At 49.8% G+C, this 21971-nt stretch overlaps 1 protein-coding gene across 2 annotated transcripts in view; it reads right to left on the bottom strand.

The window, feature by feature from the left end:
* The window catches only part of vtg3 (vitellogenin 3, phosvitinless), a 121346-nt gene that overhangs the window by 11265 nt on the left and 88110 nt on the right, over positions 1–21971 (bottom strand). For both annotated transcript variants that reach the window (XM_072510373.1, XM_072510374.1), the window contains 7 exons: positions 19954–20096; positions 19721–19859; positions 16712–16841; positions 9005–9182; positions 8823–8917; positions 5562–5656; positions 4650–4809 (listed from right to left, as the gene is read on the bottom strand). In XM_072510373.1, coding sequence (XP_072366474.1) covers positions 4650–4809; positions 5562–5656; positions 8823–8917; positions 9005–9182; positions 16712–16841; positions 19721–19859; positions 19954–20096 — 940 coding nt within the window. The remainder of the gene's footprint in view (positions 1–4649; positions 4810–5561; positions 5657–8822; positions 8918–9004; positions 9183–16711; positions 16842–19720; positions 19860–19953; positions 20097–21971) is intronic.

Raw genomic sequence — 21971 nt, 5'->3', positions numbered from 1 at the left:
TCAGGGGCACAGATAGGCGCTTCTGTGGACGTGAAAGAGACTCCAGGATGGTATGTTGCCTCCCTGGTGCCAGGGTCCAGGATGTCTCCGAACGGGTAGAGGGAATCCTGAAGGGGGAGGGCAAACAGGCAGAGGTCGTTGTACATATTGGTACTAACGACATAGGCAGGAAGGGGCATGAGGTCCTGCAGCAGGAGTTCAGGGAGCTAGGCAGAAAGTTAAAAGACAGGACCTCGAGGGTTGTAATCTCGGGATTACTCCCTGTGCCACGTGCCAGTGAGGCTAGAAATAGGAAGATAGAGCAGACAAACACGTGGCTAAACAGCTGGTGTAGGAGGGAGGGTTTCTGTTATCTGGACCACTGGGAGCTCTTCCGGGGCAGGTGTGACCTGTATAAGATGGACGGGTTGCATCTAAACCGGAGAGGCATAAATATCCTGGCCGCGAGGTTTGCTAGTGTCACACGGGAGGGTTTAAACTAGTATGGCAGGGGGGTGGGCACGGGAGCAATAGGTCAGAAGGTGAGAGCATTGAGGGAGAACTAGGGAATAGGGACAGTGTGGCTCTGAGGCAGCGCAGACGGGGAGAAGTTGCTGAACACAGCGGGTCTGGTGGCCTGAAGTGCATATGTTTTAATGCAAGGAGCATTACGGGTAAGGCAGATGAACTTAGAGCTTGGATTACTACTTGGAACTATGATGTTGTTGCCATTACAGAGACCTGGTTGAGGGAAGGGCAGGATTGGCAGCTAAACGTTCCAGGATTTAGATGTTTCAGGCGGGATAGAGGGGGATGTAAAAGGGGAGGCGGAGTTGCGCTACTTGTTCAGGAGAGTATCACAGCTATACAGCGAGAGGACACCTCAGAGGGCAGTGAGGCTATATGGGTAGAGATCAGGAATAAGAAGGGTGCAGTCACAATGTTGGGGGTATACTACAGGCCTCCCAACAGCCAGCGGGAGATAGAGGAGCAGATAGGTAGACAGATTTTGGAAAAGAGTAAAAACAACAGGGTTGTGGTGATGGGAGACTTCAACTTCCCCAATATTGACTGGGACTCACTTAGTGCCAGGGGCTTAGACGGGGCAGAGTTTGTAAGGAGCATCCAGGAGGGCTTCTTAAAACAATATGTAAACAGTCCAACTAGGGAAGGGGCGGTACTGGACCTGGTATTGGGGAATGAGCCCGGCCAGGTGGTAGATGTTTCAGTAGGGGAGCATTTCGGTAACAGTGACCACAATTCAGTAAGTTTTAAAGTACTGGTGGACAAGGATAAGAGTGGTCCGAGGATGAATGTGCTAAATTGGGGGAAGGCTAATTATAACAATATTAGGCGGGAACTGAAGAACATAGATTGGGGGCGGATGTTTGAGGGCAAATCAACATCTGACATGTGGGAGGCTTTCAAGTGTCAGTTGAAAGGAATACAGGACAGGCATGTTCCTGTGAGGAAGAAAGATAAATACGGCAATTTTCGGGAACCTTGGATGACGAGTGATATTGTAGGCCTCGTCAAAAAGAAAAAGGAGGCATTTGTCAGGGCTAAAAGGCTGGGAACAGACGAAGCCTGTGTGGCATATAAGGAAAGTAGGAAGGAACTTAAGCAAGGAGTCAGGAGGGCTAGAAGGGGTCATGAAAAGGCATTGGCAAATAGGGTTAAGGAAAATCCCAAGGCTTTTTACACTTACATAAAAAGTAAGAGGGTAGCCAGGGAAAGGGTTGGCCCACTGAAGGATAGGCAAGGGAATCTATGTGTGGAGCCAGAGGAAATGGGCGAGGTACTAAATGAATACTTTGCATCAGTATTCACCAAAGAGAAGGAATTGGTAGATGTTGAGTCTGGAGAAGGGGGTGTAGATAGCCTGGGTCACATTGTGATCCAAAAAGACGAGGTGTTGGGTGTCTTAAAAAATATTAAGGTAGATAAGTCCCCAGGGCCGGATGGGATCTACCCCAGAATACTGAAGGAGGCTGGAGAGGAAATTGCTGAGGCCTTGACAGAAATCTTTGGATCCTCGCTGTCTTCAGGGGATGTCCCGGAGGACTGGAGAATAGCCAATGTTGTTCCTCTGTTTAAGAAGGGTGGCAGGGATAATCCCGGGAACTACAGGCCGGTGAGCCTTACTTCAGTGGTAGGGAAATTACTGGAGAGAATTCTTCGAGACAGGATCTACTCCCATTTGGAAGCAAATGGACGTATGAGTGAGAGGCAGCACGGTTTTGTGAAGGGGAGGTCGTGTCTCACTAACTTGATAGAGTTTTTCGAGGAGGTCACTAAGATGATTGATGCAGGTAGGGCAGTAGATGTTGTCTATATGGACTTCAGTAAGGCCTTTGACAAGGTCCCTCATGGTAGACTAGTACAAAAGGTGAAGTCACACGGGATCAGGGGTGAACTGGCAAGGTGGATACAGAACTGGCTAGGCCACAGAAGGCAGAGGGTAGCAATGGAGGGATGCTTTTCTAATTGGAGGGCTGTGACCAGTGGTGTTCCACAGGGATCAGTGCTGGGACCTTTGCTCTTTGTAGTATATATAAATGATTTGGAGGAAAATGTAACTGGTCTGATTAGTAAGTTTGCAGACGACACAAAGGTTGGTGGAATTGCGGATAGCGATGAGGACTGTCTGAGGATACAGCAGGATTTAGATTGTCTGGAGACTTGGGCGGAGAGATGGCAGATGGAGTTTAACCTGGACAAATGTGAGGTAATGCATTTTGGAAGGGCTAATGCAGGTAGGGAATATACAGTGAATGGTAGAACCCTCAAGAGTATTGAAAGTCAAAGAGATCTAGGAGTACAGGTCCACAGATCACTGAAAGGGGCTACACAGGTGGAGAAGGTAGTCAAGAAGGCATACGGCATGCTTGCCTTCATTGGCCGGGGCATTGAGTATAAGAATTGGCAAGTCATGTTGCAGCTGTATAGAACCTTAGTTAGGCCACACTTGGAGTATAGTGTTCAATTCTGGTCGCCACACTACCAGAAGGATGTGGAGGCTTTAGAGAGGGTGCAGAAGAGATTTACCAGAATGTTGCCTGGTATGGAGGGCATAAGCTATGAGGAGCGATTGAATAAACTCGGTTTGTTCTCACTGGAACGAAGGAGGTTGAGGGGCGACCTGATAGAGGTATACAAAATTATGAGGGGCATAGACAGAGTGGATAGTCAGAGGCTTTTCCCCAGGGTAGAGGGGTCAATTACTAGGGGGCATAGGTTTAAGGTGAGAGGGGCAAAGTTTAGAGTAGATGTACGAGGCAAGTTTTTTACGCAGAGGGTAGTGGGTGCCTGGAACTCACTACCGGAGGAGGTAGTGGAGGCAGGGACGATAGGGACATTTAAGGGGCATCTTGACAAATATATGAATAGGATGGGAATAGAAGGATACGGACCCAGGAAGTGTAGAAGATTGTAGTTTAGTCGGGCAGTATGGTCGGCACGGGCTTGGAGGGCCGAAGGGCCTGTTCCTGTGCTGTACATTTCTTTGTTCTTTGTTCTTTGAAGCTGCTGGGGAACAAGTTCTAGTAGATTAAAGCCTTCAGTTATGAAATCACTTCGTCTTGAGTGTAATTGGCGAGGGAAAAACGTGTAGTGATCTCTATGTGTGCATGTACACAAGGGGTTAATGTGTCATCAGTAGCACCACATGATCACTGGAGGGCCGGACCAACCGGGGTATAAAAGGCAACCACATTGGGTCTCTCTCTCTCTCTTGGGTGCACTGTGATCAAAACAACAGCAGACTAGTTCAGATGGCGAGTGGAGTCATGTATAGATACCGTAGTTAGATCTTGTTAACCTTATCACTAGTATCAAAGTTAAAGTGAAGAACTCATGTAAATATTGTTGTAGTTACTCATTAAACCTTTTGTTACTACTGGACGAGTTCGAATCTTCTTCATCGAGATTCAGAATACCTCATCACTAACCAAGGATTGAGTAGCACATGTTACCGACCACACAGGTAACCAAACAAAACGGATCGATGGAAGGGATGAAAAGGAATTGATAGAAATAAAAATGGGGTGAAGGTGGAGGAGAGAGTCCACAGTCTGACGTTGTTGAACTCAATGTTAAGTTCGGAAGGCTGTGTCAAAATTTACCCCCTTCTTAGCTTTGATCATTCAGCTTCCCCTTTGTCTTTCTGTCCACATCTTTGCCAGTCTCCACCTATCGCTGGCCCCCTGTCCAGCCCCAACGCTCCACGGGAGTATAAATTCAACCCTATTTCCAGTTCTCTTCAGCTTTGACAAAGAGTCATCCAGACTGGAAACGTTCGCTCCCTCCTCTCTCCACAGATGCTGTCAGACCTGCTGAGATTGTCCAGTATTTTCTGTATTTGTGTGCGCTCAGCATATTTCCTGTCAATCACCCTCATAATCATATAAGTTTCATTGAAGCATGGAAAATAGGCCCATTCGGTCCTTCCAGCCTGGTCTGCCATTCAATATGATCATGGCTGATATCTCAATACCGTACCCCCGCGCTCCCCCCATGCTACTCATCAGTATCACCGCCTCTCATTCTTCTAAACTCCAATGAGTATGGCCCCAACCTGCTGAAGCTTTCCTCATAAGACAAACTCCTTCATTCCAGGAATCCGGAATGCTAAAATTCCTACTTAAGGAGACTGGAATGGATTCCTTTACCGTCTTTGCAGTTTTCGCCGGGCAGCAACCACGAGTGAGCAAATTTGAGACTTTCGTTGGTGCTGCGTTTATTTGGCTGTGGATACTCATTCCTCCTCTGGGAATCACTTCGGCCGCACAATCCGCATGTGCTCTCAGCCATCCATGGCACCACGGCAACCTGGATTAGGGAGGAAGACAAAAGGGCAGTTTCATGAAATCACGACGTAAAAGGCAATATAATTCAAGGCCAATCAAGCTGTTAAGGAAGGGGTGACGTTAGGTCTCTCTGCCCAGCAGAAGTTCAGGTCACTCAATTCTATTTACTGCTCCATTTCTGCTCTGTAGCAGCTGATGTGCCTGACCCGATTCAGGCGGGGAATCTATGATAGAAGGTCTTCAATTTATAAAGCGTCTAACACAAACTCAGGGCATCCTGGATCGCTTTACAACCAGTGAATTAAGCCTGAGCTGTGGTCACCATTTGTACTGTAGGGGGTGCAGACACCAATCTTTGCACAGCAAGATCCCACAGGAAACAATAGCCACGATTTTCCGGCCCCACCATGGTGGATGTGGCAAGCCAACCAAAAGTCTATTGACTTCAACAGTACTGGGAAATGCTCAGAGTTTGCAAATGGATACAGATAGTAATGTTGGTTGAGGAATGAATATTAGTCATGAGACACTTCCCTGCTCTTCAAATAGTGCCTGGAATTCTACATTTGAATGGGCAGTGGGGCCTCAGCTTATTGTCTTCGCCAAAACACCGCACCTCTGACAGTGCGGTACTCCCTCAGCACTGCGTTGAAGTGTCAGTCTAGATTATGCGCACTAGAGTGAAACGATTGCTACGGATCTCAAATTTAAATTTTAAAAAATTATATTTTTTCTTTATCTGAAAGGAAGGTAATAGCATGAAATGTTAAGCACCTTGATTTCTTTGCCATCGAAGGAGAGCTTCTCAAGGCCGAGTTCTGGTGCTTTTATCTTCAGTCCATTGTCACTTCTCTCAATGACCAAGGATCCTGCAACAGTGAGGGTCACCATTAGACAGAATCAGACACAAGCCGGTTGGAGCTGGAAGAGGATGTGAGTTTTTCAGAAGATGCTTCCAGTTAGAGACAAATCAGTACGAGCGCCGAATTTATGAAAGAGAATTTAATTTCAAATTAAATTAAATGCAAAGTGGACACTGAATATTGTTACCACACTCTGGGCTAAGGTGTGATCACTTACTGCCCCACAGGCCCCAAAGACCCAGCACAAGTGAATTAACCAATAATTTGTACATAATTTGCAGAATCTTTGGCCCCTTGACTGTTCAATAAGTTATAACTACCAGGTTTGAAAGTTGAACACAATAACTGTTTATAATAGATGCCATGCTGAAATATGTAATAGCTGTAATGAAATAGCAGCCAGCTAATCTTCTACTCCCCCTTTTACCATCTCACCCTCTATGCAACCACAGACAAGTCAGGGGAAGGGAAAGAGGTAAAATGATAGGGGTAAAATGGAAAAAGAGAGATGAGAGTCCTTGCTTCTGATATTGAAGTCGTTGTAGCTGCCTATCTTCCCAGGAGGCGGAATATTGAAGCCACCTGTTGGATTGCTAACTATGATCTTCTGGCAGTTGCGTTCAGTCAGAACTCCCAGGCTGTAGGATTTCCTCTGGGGAGTGACTCCAGCTTTCCGTAACCTGAGCCTTCTCTCAAAACATCAGCCTCAGGTTTGTTTAATTCCTATTTGTTTCTAGATCCCCCAGCTTGTCTGAGATAAGAACAGAGTTCCCCGCATGAGAGTCCAAAAGGAGTTTTTAAAACTGACCCACCCTGCAGCTGGTGGCTTGTCTGGATTTCATTAGGATTTTCTTTGTCTCCCCTCAAACCCAGTTCTCAGCCTGAGACTTACTCTTACTTGGTTTCCAGACTCACAAGAATGTCCTCTAACTTTAATGAGGAGGAACAGAGTACTAAAGAAGCAGCTTCCATGAGGTTTTAAAAATGTCTGTCAGCATTTCAGGGAGCGAGAAACTCCAAAGAGTCTCCTTCAGCTCGGAGTTAAAAATAAATCTAAAAAACAGATGAAGCCTTCCTGCCCTTTGTGATTCGAAATAAACCTGTTGGACTTTAACCTGGTGTTGTAAGGCTTCTTATTGTGCCCTTGGCAGAAAATTCCAGAATGGTCAGCACCACAGACTATCAACAAAGAGCCCAGCATATATACAGCTCATTGGCTGACAGCCAAGTCCATCAAGATGGGACATCACTGTTGTCAGCACACCCTGCAGGATTCCTTTTTTATTAAATTAAAGGTGAAGCCCATCTTAAAGGCATAGGTCCTATTAATAGTCTAGGTACAACAAGTGTAAAAGCCACAATTAGCGGAAATGTAGGGAATAAAAGAAAAAAAAAGGTTTTAACAGGAGGATCCTTACAATATGAACATATGAATTAGGAACAAGAGTAGGCCACTCGGCCCCTCAAGCCTGCTCTGCCATTGAAGAAGATCATGGCTGATCTGCCGAACACAACCACTGGAACTCACAACAAAACTGAAAACCAATTCTGAAGCTGTTAAAAAAAACATTTAATTATTCACTAATTGGGTCATATATTTGTAGCTTACTGTAAAATTAGCTTGAGGTATATTCTACTATTGAGCACCACCAGTGCAGAGCTTTAGAAGATGGAACAGTGGTTGGCGAATTCAAGAAACGGAGCTCGCTATAGGGATGAACCCTACCTCGGTGAGGCAAAGGCAGATTTGATTCTTCCCCCCACCCTTCCTAAAACTGAAAAAAGACTCCACGGAATGCAGGTGCCCTGACGTGTCTTGGCAGAGTGGCAAATCTTCAAATATGGGTGCTGAAAGTGGGAATTTCCTTACTTGCATAGATGAGGCATCTAAACCAATGGAGCCATCACAGGAACCCCCAACCCTACATATTTCACCGAACTTCCACTTAAAAGAAAGCAGTAATCGCTATGATTGCCTGAGGGAATCGTGATGGTGACTCTAATCACAATCATACTCTTCAAACAGGGAGTTAGTGAGACAGATTTTCCTCTGATTGCCTTTGTCTATATTTGATTGGCTGGATACAGGTGATGGTGGAGGATCTGGCTGGTGGGTCACTGGCTATTAAGAAGTACCCCAACTTAATTTGGACCCATTCAATTAAATGGATGGCAATTAGAGTCTTCCCTTATACAATCACCCCTACCTGATTTCCCTTTCTGACATGTTCAAAGGCAATCTGGCCCATTCAGTTGAGGATCACTCCACTACCTTCCCAGGCTGCGCATTCCGGATTCTCACCACACTCTGAATATTTTTCTCAAAGCTCCTCGGAATCGCCTGCCTCTCACCCTAAAATTATGGCCCCCCTTGTGATTGGCCCCTCAACCAAGGGGAACAGCTGCTTCCTATTTACCCTGTCCAAACCCCTCATAATCTTTGTATGTAATTGAAAGAATCATTGAATTTACAGTGCAGGAGGGGGCCATTCGGCCCATCGTGTCTGCACTAGCCCTCGGAAAGAGCACCCTACTTAAGCCCCGCCTCCACCCTATCAACTTCATGGCAGTGTAAATCTACATGTGACACTAATAAAGATTATTTATTTCGATTATTTATTTATATCCCCATAACCCATGTAGTCAATATAATCTCATGGTCTTTGTAACCTATTTATTTGCAGAGGCTCACATTAGCAAAATCTTCTGTCCTCGTTTGCGGCTGGGGTTTATCGGTGCCGCCGAGGGTGAATGGGCGTTTGGCTGGAATGGAAGACTTTCTGTTCTCGCAGCAATGGGTCCCGCACGGGCAAGACCAGAGAATTCCGCCCGTAATACATCAGCTTGGCCTTCAGACCCACAACTTCTCCTGCACCCGGCTCCTCTACAAACACACAATTCATGCCCTCCCACCTGAATACGATAAACCCCAACACTCATCTTTCCTCATAACTCACTTCTTACACTTGCTTGGTAGTATAGAAATGGAGTGTTGTTGAAAACAATGCCTGGACATGTTCCTCCTGCCTGCAGAGGAGCGTGGTGGTACAAGTGTCGGGGGACAATAGTTCCTTGCTGCATTCCTCTACACAGGGATCAACCTTATGTCCCTTTGCTGCACCACTTTGACCAATGCTTTCAATGTATATCCTGAAGAAGTGAAGTTACATACTTAGACCTGAAAATGGAAGGCTTGCGATTGGCGTCCTGGTCCTGTTGATGAACAGCTGGAGTTTTCCTTTTGTTGTGGCTTGTATTTCTATTTCGCTTTTCCAAAAGAAAAAGACAGGGCATTATCAAGAATGTGACACTGTGAAATGCTTCTCAGATGTTGCCGATATTAGTGTCTCTCACCCATAAGGTAAATACAGCTGTACAACCAGCGATTCTGCACTGCGTCTTATTAGTGTGATGAACTGCAGTTCAGGTGTACAGTCTTGGACCAACACATGAGCACACCCTTCAGGCATTTGGTACTCAAAGCTATCCTTGGTAAATGGGGTGAATTGGTTTTGCACAACTGTGCATTCGGCTGTAAAAGAAAATCACAATAATCAGTGCTTGGGAAATCGCCGCAATGAGTTACCGACCAATTTTAAAAAATTTTAAATATGTTTATTAAGAATTTTTCTAACAAAATTTTCAACCATATAAACAAACCCCCCCCCCGTCCCCCGTAACAAAAAAAAAAGAAAACTCGCATAGCAAGACATAAACATGGCAAATCAATATGATACAGAACTTTGTACATTGGATTCCTCCCGTACATATCAGTTTTCCGGATCATTTATGTATTTTCTTGCTCAGATGCCCCCCAGAAAACCCCCCCTTCCCCATCCCTCCCTCTTCCCCCCCCCAAAAGAGATGTCCCCCTCCCCCCCTCCCCCCCGACCTCTCCCCCCCTCCCCCCCCGCCCCCCCGACCTCTCCCCCCTCCCCTCTCCGCCCCCCTCCCCCCGGGTTGCTGCTGCTGTCGACCGAACTTCATCTAATGCTCCGCGAGATAGTCTAGGAACGGTTGCCACCGCCTGGAGAGCCCCTGCGCAGACCCTCTCAGGGCAAACGTTATCCTCTCTAACTTGATAAACCCTGCCATGTCATTTATCTAGGCTTCCACACTGGGGGGGCTTCGCATCTTTCCACACTAACAAGATCCTTTGCCGGGCTACCAGGGACGCAAAGGCCAGAATGCCGGCCTCTTTCGCCTCCTGCACTCCCGGCTCGTCCGCTACTCCAAATATTGCTAGCCCCCAACTTGGCTTGACCTGGACTTTCACCACCTGAGATATAGTTCTCGCAACTCCCCTCCAGAACCCATCCAGTGCCGGGCACGACCAAAACATATGGGCGTGGTTCGCCGGGCTTCCTGAGCACCTCCCACATCTGTCCTCCACCCCAAAGAACCTACTCAGCCTCGCCCCTGTCATATGCGCTCTGTGAACAACCTTAAATTGTATCAGACTAAGCCTGGCACACGAGGAAGAGGAATTAACCCTACTTAGGGCATCAGCCCACAGACCCTCCTCAATCTCCTCCCCCAGCTCCTCTTCCCATTTACCCTTCAGCTCCTCTACCAAAGCCTCCCCCTCTTCTTTCATCTCCTGGTATATCGCCAACACCTTGCCCTCTCCGACCCATACGCCCAAAATCACCCTGTCTTGAATCCCCTGTGCCGTCTCCACTGCCCCCAGATCTTTAGCGTTGCCGCGACCACCGGACTCATGGTGTACCTTGTAGGCGAGAGCGGCAGCGGTGCCGTCACCAGCGCCCCCAGGCTCGTTCCTTTGCAGGACGCCATCTCCAACCTCTTCCATGCCGCCCCCTCTCCCTCCATCACCCACTTACGGATCATCGCCACGTTGGCTGCCCAGTAGTAGCCACCCAAATTCGGCAACGCCAGCCCTCCTCTATCTCTACTATGCTCCAGGAACCCCCTCCTTACCCTTGGGGTCTTACTCGCCCACACAAAACCCATAATGCTCCTGCCTACCCTCTTAAAAAAGGCCTTGGTGATCACAATTGGAAGGCATTGGAATACAAAAAGAAACCTCGGGAGGACCACCATTTTAATCGACTGTACTCTGCCCGCTAGCGAGAGTGGCAACATGTCCCACCGTTTAAAGTCCTCCTCCATCTGCTCCACCAGCCGTGTCAAATTAAGTTTGTGCAGGGCCCCCCAGCTCCTAGCTACCTGGATCCCCAAGTATCGAAAGCTCCTTTCCGCCCTCCTCAACGGTAGGTCGTCTATCCCTCTTCCCTGGTCCCCTGGATGCACCACAAAGAGCTCACTCTTTCCTACATTAAGCTTATAGCCCGAGAAGTCCCCAAACTCCCTTAGGATCTGCATGACCTCCACCATCCCCTCCACTGGGTCCGCCACATACAGCAACAGGTCGTCTGCATACAGCGACACTCGATGCTCCTCTCCCCCTCGAACCACCCCCCTCCATTTCCTGGACTCCCTTAATGCCATGGCCAAAGGTTCAATTGCTAATGCAAACAACAGGGGGGACAGGGGGCACCCCTGCCTCGTCCCTCGATACAACCGGAAGTACTCCGACCTCCGCCGATTCGTAACCACACTCGCCACCGGGGCTCGATATAGGAGCTTAACCCAGCTAATAAACCCTCCCCCGAACCCAAACCTCCGCAACACTTCCCAGAGATACTCCCACTCTACTCGGTCAAAGGCCTTCTCCGCGTCCATAGCTGCCACTATCTCCGCCTCTCCCTCCACCGATGGCATCATAATCACATTTAGGAGCCTCCGCACATTGGTATTTAGCTGCCTGCCCTTTACAAATCCCATCTGGTCTTCGTGAATCACCCCGGGACACAGTCCTCAATCCTCGTAGCCAACACTTTTGCCAGCAACTTAGCATCTACGTTGAGGAGCGAGATCGGCCTATACGACTCGCATTGCAGTGGGTCCTTATCCCATTTCAGGATCAAAGAGATCGTCGCCTCCGACATTGTCGGGGGCAGGGTCCCCCCCTCCCTTACCTCATTGAAAGTCCTTACCAGCAACGGGGCCAGCAGGTCTACATACTTCCTATAGAACTCCACCGGGAACCCATCCGGTCCCGGGGCCTTCCCTGCCTGCATGCTCCCCAGTCCTTTAACCAGCTCCTCCAACCCAATTGGCGCCCTCAAACCAGCCACCTCCTGCTCCTCCACCCTCGGGAACCTCAGTTGGTCCAAGAATCGTCGCATCCCCTCTTTTCCCCCTGGGGGCTGGGCCTATACAGCTCCTCGTAGAAGGCCTTGAATGCCTCATTCACTTTCACCGCACTCCGCACTGTAGTTCCCCTTCCATCCTTGACGCCACCTATTTCCCTCGCTGCCATCCTCTTATGGAACTGATGTGCCAGCATCCGGCTCGCCTTCTCCCCATACTCATACATCGCCCCCTGTGCCTTCCTCCAGTGTGCCTCTGCCTTCCCTGTGGTCAACAGGTCGAACTCCGTCTGGAGACTTTGCCTCTCCCTGAGTAGTCCCTCATCAGGGGCCTCTGCATATCTCCTGTCCACCCTTAAAATCTCCCCCACTAACCTCTCCCTTTCCCTGCCCTCTCTCTTCACCCTATGAGCCCTGATGGAGATTAACTCTCCCCTGACCACCGCCTTCAGCGCCTCCCATACTACTCCCACCTGCACCTCCCCGTTGTCGTTGGCCTCCAGATACCTTTCGATGCACCCCCGCACCCTCCCTCTCCTCCCCCAGCTCTAGCTCCACCCAATGCGGTGCATGGTCTGAAATGGCTATGGCCGAATACTCCGTTCCCTCCACTTTCGGGATCAATGCCCTGCCCAGAACAAAAAAATCTATCCGGGAGTAGGCCTTATGTACGTGGGAGAAAAAAGAAAATTCTCTGGCCAAAGGCCTGGCAAATCTCCACGGATCCACTCCCCCCATCTGATCCATAAACCCCCTGAGCTCCTTGGCCGCAGCCGGCCTCTTTCCGGTCCTGGATCTGGATCGATCCAGTGCTGGGTCCAACACCGTGTTGAAATCCCCACCCATTATCAAGCTTCCTACCTCCAAGTCCGGAATACGCCCCAACATCCGTTTCATGAATCCAGCATCGTCCCAATTCGGGGCGTATACATTTACCAATACCACCCCCGTCCCCTGCAACCTACCGCTCACCATCACGTATCGGCCTCCATTGTCCGCCACTATGTTCTTGGCCTCAAACGACACCCGCTTCCCCACCAGTATTGCCACCCCTCTATTCTTCGCACCCAAATGGATCACCTGTCCTACCCATCCCCTCCTTAACCTGACCTGATCTGGCACCTTCATATGTGTCTCCTGAAGCATGACCACGTCTGCCTTCAGTCCCTTTAAGTGCGCGAACACTCGGACCCTCTTAACCGGCCCATTTAGGCCTCTCACATTCCACGTGATCAGCCGGATTGGGGGGCTACCCATCTCCCACCCCCCCCCCCCCCCCCCCCCCCCCCACTGCTGACTAGCCATCTCCCATTTTAGGCCAGTCCCGTGCCCGCGTCTCCCGCACCCTCCAGTCCCCCAGACGGGGAACCCCCGCCCCGACCACCTCTTCCATTTTCAGTTCTCCCTCGGCCAATGCAGCAGCAACCCTATTGTCCCCCCCCTCTCCCCCCTCCCCTCCCCCCCTCCCCGCTAGATCCAAATCGAGCTCTTTTGCTCCCCCATAATACTTCCGTAAGACAGCTGACTCCTGCTGACCCCGGCTTCCCCCGCCTTCCCGTTGACCCCCCCCATGTGGAAATCCCTCCTCCTCCTTGCGCTCCTCCATCCCCCCCTCCCTAAAGCCCGCGCTTTCCTGAGCCAGCCCCGTCCCCTGTGGCACAGCTCCTGTTGCGGCATTATCCCAATTCCCCCATCCCCGAGTCTCACCTCCCTCCAGCACCGACGCCCACATTCCTCACTGTCCCCCCCATCAAAAACTCTTCCCCCATCCCCATCTATCGTCCCACCCATGAAACATTCTTTCCCCATATTTACAACCCTGTATACAGTTGTAAATCTCCCCCACAACCACAGTCCCTCAGTTCGAGTCCAATTTTTCCATTTGGATAAAGGTCCAAGCCTCTTCTGGCATTTCGAAATAGTGGTGTCGGTCCTGATACGTGACCCACAGTCGCACTGGCTGCAGCATTCGGAATCTCACCCTTTTTTTTATGCAGCACCGTCTTGGCCCGGTTGAAGCCAGCTCTCCTCTTTGCCACCTCCGCGCTCCAGTCCTGGTAAACTCGGATCACCACATTCTCCCATCTACTGCTCCGCTCCTTCTTGGCCCATCTCAGGACACGATCTCTGTCCGCGAAACGATGGAACCTCACCACTATCGCCCTTGGCGGCTCGCCAGCCTTGGGTCTCCTCGCCAGGACCCGGTGAGCCACTTCTAGCTCCAGGGGGTTCGGAGAGGCCTCCGCTTCCATCAGCGAATGGAGCATCGTAATCACATACGCCCCGGCATCAGCCCCCTCCACTCCTTCGGGAAGACCCAGAATCCGGAGATTCTTCCTCCTCGACCTGTTCTCCAGGACCTCGAATCTCTCGGCCCACCTCTTGTGCAGCGCCTCATGCGCCTCCATCTTCACCGCCAGGCCCAAGATCTCATCCTCGTTCTCGTTAGTTTTGTCCTTCACCTCTCGGAGCTCTACCGCCTGGGCCTTCTGGGTCTCCTTCAGCCCCTCGATCGCCAACAGCATTGGCGCCAGCACCTCCTTTTTAAGCTCCTCCACGCAACGCCTGAAAAACTCCTGCTGCTCCGGCCCCCATGCTGCTCGATCTCCGCCCTCCGCCATCTTGTTTTTTCCCCCTCGTTTCTGCCGCTGCTCCAAAGCCTCTTTTGCCGCCGCTCCACTTCTGGTCCCCTCCATACACGACGGAAGGGGGACCTTGCTCTCACCTTCCCACTCGGGATTTGGTCAAAAAATTTCCGTTGGGGCTCCTCTGGAGAGTCCAAAAGTCCGTTCTAGCGGGAGCTGCCGAAATGTGCGTCTTAGCTCCGCATCGCCGCAACCGGAAGGCGTTACCGACCAATTAATGAACTGGTGTGAAGGGCAGCACGGTGGCGGAGTGGTTAGCATTGCTGCCTCTCTGTGCCGAGGTCCCAGGTTCAACCCCGGCTCTGGGTAACTGTCCGTGTGGAGTTTGCACATTCTCCCCGTGTTTGCACGGGTTTCGCCCCCACAACCCAAAGATGTGCAGGATAGGTGGATTGAACATGCTAAATTGCCCGTTCATCGGAAAAAATGAATTGGGTAATCTACATTTTTTTTTTTAATGAACTGGTGCGATAGTGATACCTCAGCAAATACACAACTTATCATTTCAGAAAACAGAGAGAAGGAGGCCATTCTTCTGTCATTCCCCTGTCGGCTCTTTAAAAGAATTATTCAATTAATCCCAATTCCCTGGGAATATTTTCTTTCAAGGTTTATAAGAATGTTCCTTTGAAAATTTACCTTTGAATTTTCTCCCATGACTTTTCACAATAACTTGTTGCACTACAAAAAGTCTTCACCTCCTCTCTGTTTCCTTTGCCAACCCTTGTAAATTTGTGTCCTCTGGTTACCAACCCAGAAAGCAAAGTAAAGTCGCCAAAGTCCCAGGTGACCACTGGCTGCTTTCCCCTTTGAGGGGGGAGAGCTGACTGGTGGTGATTTAACCTGAGGGTCACCACACCTCAGGCGAGGGGCAAGGTTGAGAAGGCCTTCATGAATAACCTCAGCCGGTAGGGGAGCCTGTTTATCTGAGTTGGCTGGAGAGCTGGTTTGTGATGCAGAGCAAGGCCGACAGCTTGGGTTACCAACCATCCTGCAAGTGGAAATAGATCTTCCTCATTGACACTCTTCAAACTCTTTATAACTTTGAATACCTCTATTAAATCTTGTCTTAACCTCTGCTCCAAGGAGAACAACTCCAGTTTCCCTAATCTCTTTGAACTGAAGTCTCTCATTCTTGTTACAAACAAGAGAGGATCTAACCATCACCCCTGACATTCAATGCCATGACCATCCCCCAATATTCTCAACATTCTGGGGGTTACCATTGACCAGAAACTGAACTGGACCAGCCATATAAATACTGTGGCTATAAGAGCAGGTCAGAGGCTCGGAATCCTGTGGCGACCAACTCACCTCCTGACCCCAAGGTCTGTCCACCATCTATAAGGTACAAGTCAGGAGTGTGATGGAATACTCCCCACCTGCCTGGATGAGCGCAGCTCCAGCAACACTCAAGAAGCTCAACACCATCCAGGACAAAGCAGCCAGCTTGATTGGCACCCCGTCCACAAATGGTTAATTCCTCCACCACCAATGAACAGTATCAGCCGTGTGTACCATCTACGAGATGCTTTGCAGGAACTCGCTAAGGTTCTTTAGGCAGCACCTTCCAAACCTCCAACCACTACCATCTAGAAGGACAAGGGGCAACAGGTATCTGGGAACAGGTACCACCACCTGGAGGTTCCCCTTCAAGTCAAGGGGCTGGTTTCGCACACTGGGCTAAATCGTGGGCTTTTAAAGCAGACCAAGCAGGCCAGCAGCACGGTTCAATTCCTGTACCAGCCTCCCCGAACAGGTGCCGGAATGTGGCGACTAGGGGCTTTTCACAGTAACTTCATTGAAGCCTACTTGTGAGAATAAGCGATTTTCATTTTCATTTTCATTTCATTTCCATCCCGACTTGGAAATATATCGACCGTTTCTTCAGTGTCACTGGGTCAATATCCTGGAATCCCTCCCCCCTAATAGCACTGTGGGTGTACCTACATCACAGGGACTGCAGCGGTTCAAGAAGGCAGCTCACAACCACCTTCTCAAGGGCCACTAGGAATAGGAAATAAATGCTGGCCTAGCCAGCGACGTACACATCCCGTAAATGGATAAAATAAAATTGTAGTAAGTGCTATCTGCATCCTCTCCAAGGCCTGCTCATCCTTCCTAAAGTGGTACGCAGGGTTAGACACAACACTCCAGGCGAGGGCTCCGTGATACACTTAATTTGGCATGCTCACAAGTCTAATAGTGTCAGATACAGTAGCGAAAACAAAATGATTTACCTGTGGATGTTGCTGAAATGATGTCAGGTAAATCCGCAAAGACAAGTAATCCTCTTTGCTGCACTGAGGGAGAGTTTACATTAAAAGGTAATGGTGCTGGGATGTGAATCGATTGCCGACTAAATACATGCTAAATGGTAAAGAAAGAGCATCGTGATAGATTAGATTTTAAAACATTCCGCTCTTCTCCGCAATGCTGCACTGAAATCCTAAACCCGCTCATAATAAAGTGCATTTAAGTTTTCCCAAAAAGCGATTGCACAGAAGGAACCCCTCACAGGGCCACTTTTCAGCCCCGACCCGCCGGTGGGATTCTCCGTTACGCTGGTCAGTCAATGGGGGTGGATTCTCCGAGACTGCGCCGGGTTGGAGAATCGCCGGGGGGCAGGGGGTGGGGGGAGGGCACGAATCCCGCCACGCCGCCCCGACGACCGGAGATTTGGCGCCAATCACGCGACGCGGTCGCCACGGCACCTGTCGGGGGCCGTTGAAAGCGGCCCCAGCGCCGATCCTCCGTGCTCGATGGGCCGAGTGCCCGCCAAGTCCCGCCTGCGTGCCGGCGCGGGGACGGCCGTGGCGCACGTGCACGAACCCGCGCCGGCCGTGGTGCGCATGCGCAGACCCGCTTGCCGTGCTAGCCCCCGATGAAGGGGCGAATGGCTGGGCCTAGAGGCCTGTTGACCCCGGCGCCTCTCGCTCCGGCGTTAACACTTGGCTGGGATTTCTGAGAATCCGGGCCCTGGATTCTGGCCTGCCTTACCCAGTGAGTTTATCCAGTAGGAATTGACGCCATACAGATCAGAGACTCAGAATCCCTGGCATAACGACGGGCATATTAATCAGCCAGGATTCCCTCTCCTGATTACCGTTCAGCCAATGCCCGGGTTGATCTGCTCAGGTGAGTAAAGAAAGACTTGACTAGCTGGATTCATGGCCTCAGGACATCTCAAAGTGGCCAACAAAGTGTATTCACCGGCAGCCAATCAGTGCACAGCAAGCGCCCAAAACCCACAACGCGATAATGACCAGTTACCTTTTTTGGTGATGGTTGAGGAATAGGGGATGAGGGAAAATTCTCCAAAGTATTTGAGTCCTTCCACGGGACCTTTCTACATCCAATGGAGAAGACAGCCGCTGCCTCATTTTAATCAAAAAAAGACACCACCTCCAGCAACCCAGCACTCCCACAGTTGTCCACTAGAAGTGCTATTTGAGCATTTGCACTAAACTCTCTCGGGGGAGTTGAACCCATCATTCCTGCCTCAGACGTGAGAATGCGACACACTGAGCCTCAGTAAATGCCGAGGATTCAGAGACTAGGTATCAGGCTTGCTGAGAACCCAACCCGGCTGCCATTTGGAACAACAATTGCTGACAACGACCCTGTGTCAAGGAGGGATCAAGGTTGGTTCCTGGTGGAATGGTGCCCATCCAATCAAGCAAGGGCAAGATTGAAATTCTATCAAACTCCTGTGGTCATAGCACCTGCCAACAAGAAGTCGCGTACGTCACGGTCAGCTGCTTGGCGGAGGTTTTTTTGATGGTGCCCAGCAGCGACAGATACTATATCCGAAAGAGGATTCTGCGCCTTCAGGAACTGAGAGGGGAACATTTGTATAGAAACAGAAAATAGGAGCAGACGCAGGCTATTTGGCCCTTCAAGCCTGCTCTGCATCAATGTGGTCATGCCTGGTCCTCTATTTTAATGCCATACTCCCACTGTCTCCCCTTATCCCTTGATGCCTCTAGGGTCTAGAAATCTACCGATTTCTTTCTTAAATCCATTCAGTGACTTGGCCTCCACAGCCTTCTTTGGTAGAGAATTCCACGAGCTCTCCACCCTCTGTGAGTGAAGGAATTTCTCCTCACCTCAGTCCTGAACGGTCCTGTTTCCCGAGACTCTGACCCCTTGTTCTGGCTCCTCCCCCCACAGGAAAGGTCAACCCCGCAATTGAGTCTGTCCAGCCCTGTCAGAATTTTATACATTTCAATGAGATCCCCCCCTCATTCTTCTAAATTCCAGGGAATACAGGCCCGGTCGACCCAATCTCTCCACCTGCGACAATCCAGCCATTCCGAGAATCAGTCTGGTGAATCTTTGCTGCGCTCCCTCAATGGCAAATAAATCCTTTCTTCGGTCGGGAAAGCAAAGCTGCACACAATACTCCAGGTGTGGTCTCACCAAGGCCCTGTACAGCTGCAGCAAGACATCCTGGCTCCTGTACTCAAGTCCTCTTGCAATGAAGGCCAACATATCATTTTCCTTCCAAACTGCTTGCTGAACCTGCACGCTTGCTTCCAGTGACTGATGTACTAGGACATTCAGGCCCCTTTTGTACTTCAACATTTCCCAATCCATCACCATTAAAATAATCCTCTCTCATTCTCTTCTTCCTACCGAAGTGTACAACATAGAACATACAGTGCAGAAGGAGGCCATTCGGCCCATCGAGTCTGCATTAAACCAGTTAAGCCCTCACTTCCACCCTATCCCCGTAACCCAATAACCCCTCCTACCCTTTTTTGGTCACTAAGGGCAATTTATCATGGCCAATCCACCTAACCTGCACGTCTTTGGACTGTGGGAGGAAACCGGAGCACCCGGAGGAAACCCACGCAGACACGGGGAGAACGTGCAGACTCCGCACAGACAGTGACCCAGCGGGGAATCGAACCTGGGACCCTGGCGGGGTCACTTGTGCTAATCACTTGTGCTACCGTGCTGCCCGTTAACATCATACTTATCCACGTTATGCTATACCTGACATGTGTTTGCCCACTCGCTGAACTTGTCTAAATCGCCTTGAAGCTGCCTTACACCCTCCTCACCACTCCCAATTCCACCTAGTTATGGATCATCAGCGAAGGTCAAAATATTACATTTGATTGCCTCATCCAAATCGTCGATATATATTGTGAATAGCTGGGGCCCCGAGCACCTATCCCCGCGGTACCCCACCAATCACTGCCTTCCACATACAGAGGAGATGTTAGTGAAGTGGGACGTACCTTGGGGGTTTTCACGACAACATCAAGTGTGCGTTGAGACGTTGCGGCAGCAATCACTGAAATCTGGTGAGCAGCACTCTTCTGATGTCTCTCCGAGAATCCCAGCATGAAGGCGATCCCTGCCAACTGGTCAGCCACACTGTAATGGGAGTGAGGGGAGTTAAATTCCTGCATGTCACTCTGAAAGCACAGTGATACAGTGCAAGCTGTTTGTTAAGTGGAGAGGTTCCTACATTGCTGCCGTTTCCTTTAGGGTTTGAGGTATCTTGTCCCATTGTGCTTTGACCAGTACCGCAGGATGATGCTGAAAGTGACCAGTAGTTGCCTTTGCTCCAATCTTGTAATCTTGGCAATTTTTCCCCCATTTCAATAATGCCTGAAATTTGATATATTAATAAATGTTACTTCCATTCTTCAGAAAAAGCAAAATCATTAAAGGTGAGTCTGATTTGTGTTTCCTGTGCAATAAATTACTTTGAAGTGTGGCTTGGTACATGGCAGATCTAAAGTCCAACAAACATTAATTTGGTGAATGTATGGTTGACCTGTCGGCGATGGTAGCAATTCAGGACTCTCTCAACTCTTCTTCAGCTAATGCCTTGGGATATTTATGGTCCATCTGAATAGACTGATGTTGGCTCAGCTCAAAGAAAGAAAAACTTGCATCTCTATAGCACGTTTGATGACCACAGGACATGCCGACACACATTAAAGCTAATTAATTACTCTTGAAGAGTAGGCATTGTTGCAATGTAAGAAACTTGGCAGCACTTAATGGCCAGCCAGCTTCCAAAACACCAATGTGATAATGGCCATAGAATCATTACATTATTGAAGGAGGCCAATCAGCCAGTCGGGTCCATGCTAGCTCTCTGTGGGCCTTGAATAACTGGAACGCACTTAGTATTGGAATGCACTTACCTCTCTTTGATGTGATTGATGTTTGTAAACATTGGAGTTTCAGCACTTCGAGTCACTCACCCAAGAAGGGAGATGAGTGAATCACGACTGCAGCTGTTTTGTGGAAGCTGTCAATCGCAGCCGACTACAAGAACTGAATGAATGGCTTGCAGCTACAGGATCTGAGGGGTTTAAACACAGGTCGCAGCTGCTCTCCTTCCAGGAATGAACACATGGGGCTTCCAGGTACGTGTTACAACTGTAATCTCTTTCACTGCCACTGTTCTCTAGCTTTGAGACAGAGGTCTGGTTTTCGTGGAGGGGGGTTTGTGGGGGTCTCTGGGTGGTCTCTTTAGTCAGGGGGTTCCTGTGGGATGTCCCTTTAGTTACAGGGTCTCTGTGGGGTGGGGGTTCTTTTATTTAAGAGGTCCTTATGGTGCGGGGTTCCTTTAGACCATAAGACCATAAGACATAGGAGCAGAATAAGGCCACTCGGCCCATCGAGTCTGCTCCGCCATTCAATCATGGCTGATATTTTTCTCATCCCCATTCTCCTGTCTTCTCTCCATAACCCCTGATCCCCTTATTGATCAAAAACCTATTTGTCTTTAGTAAGGGAGTCTCTTCAGTTAGGGCTTCCCAGGGGAGTGGGGGGGGGGGGGGTCTTCTTATTCACGGGGTCCCTGGAGGTGTACCCTATTAAGAGGTCCCTGGCGGGGTCTCCCTAAGAAGGAGGTCCCTGCAGTGGCGGTCGCTCAAGTAAGGGGGCCTCTTGGGGAGGTTCACCCGTTTTGGGTGTGGGGGTGTGGGCCTGGTAGAGGAGGGGGGTGGGTGGGCAGGTAGTGCTTTGTGGGGGGAGGGAAGAGCGTGGCCCTCGGATGGATTTGGGGGTAACCCCTTTTACCCTCGTGGCCCGCTGCGAGGGCCACCACATCAGGCTCACATTTGGTGAGGTCTGTAGTAATTCCGCCCACGTGATTCCCGGCCCAGGAGACAGGGGAATCACTGAGGGATGGAGAATAGTGTGCTGGGCCCGCTAGTTGAATGCCAATGGGAGGCGGTAGCGTAGTGGTATTGTCAGTGGACGAGTAAACCAGTAAACCCAGAGTAATGCTCTGGGGTCCCAGGTTCAAGTCCCGTCATTGCGGATGGAGAAATTTTAATTCAATAAAAATCTAGACTTAAAAGTCCAATGATGACCATGAAACCATTGTCGATTGTCGTAAAAACCCATCTGGTTCACTAATGTCCTTTAGGGAAGGAAATCTGCCGTCCTTACCTGGTCTGGCCTACATGTGACTCCAGATCCGCACCAACATGGTTGACTCTTAACTGCCCCTTAAGGGCAATT

Source organism: Scyliorhinus torazame, chromosome 7 (assembly GCF_047496885.1).
Source record: "Scyliorhinus torazame isolate Kashiwa2021f chromosome 7, sScyTor2.1, whole genome shotgun sequence".
Taxonomy (NCBI): Eukaryota; Metazoa; Chordata; class Chondrichthyes; order Carcharhiniformes; family Scyliorhinidae; genus Scyliorhinus; species Scyliorhinus torazame.
Note: the sequence above shows the minus strand (reverse complement) of the source record. Positions and strands in the feature narration are given on the sequence as shown.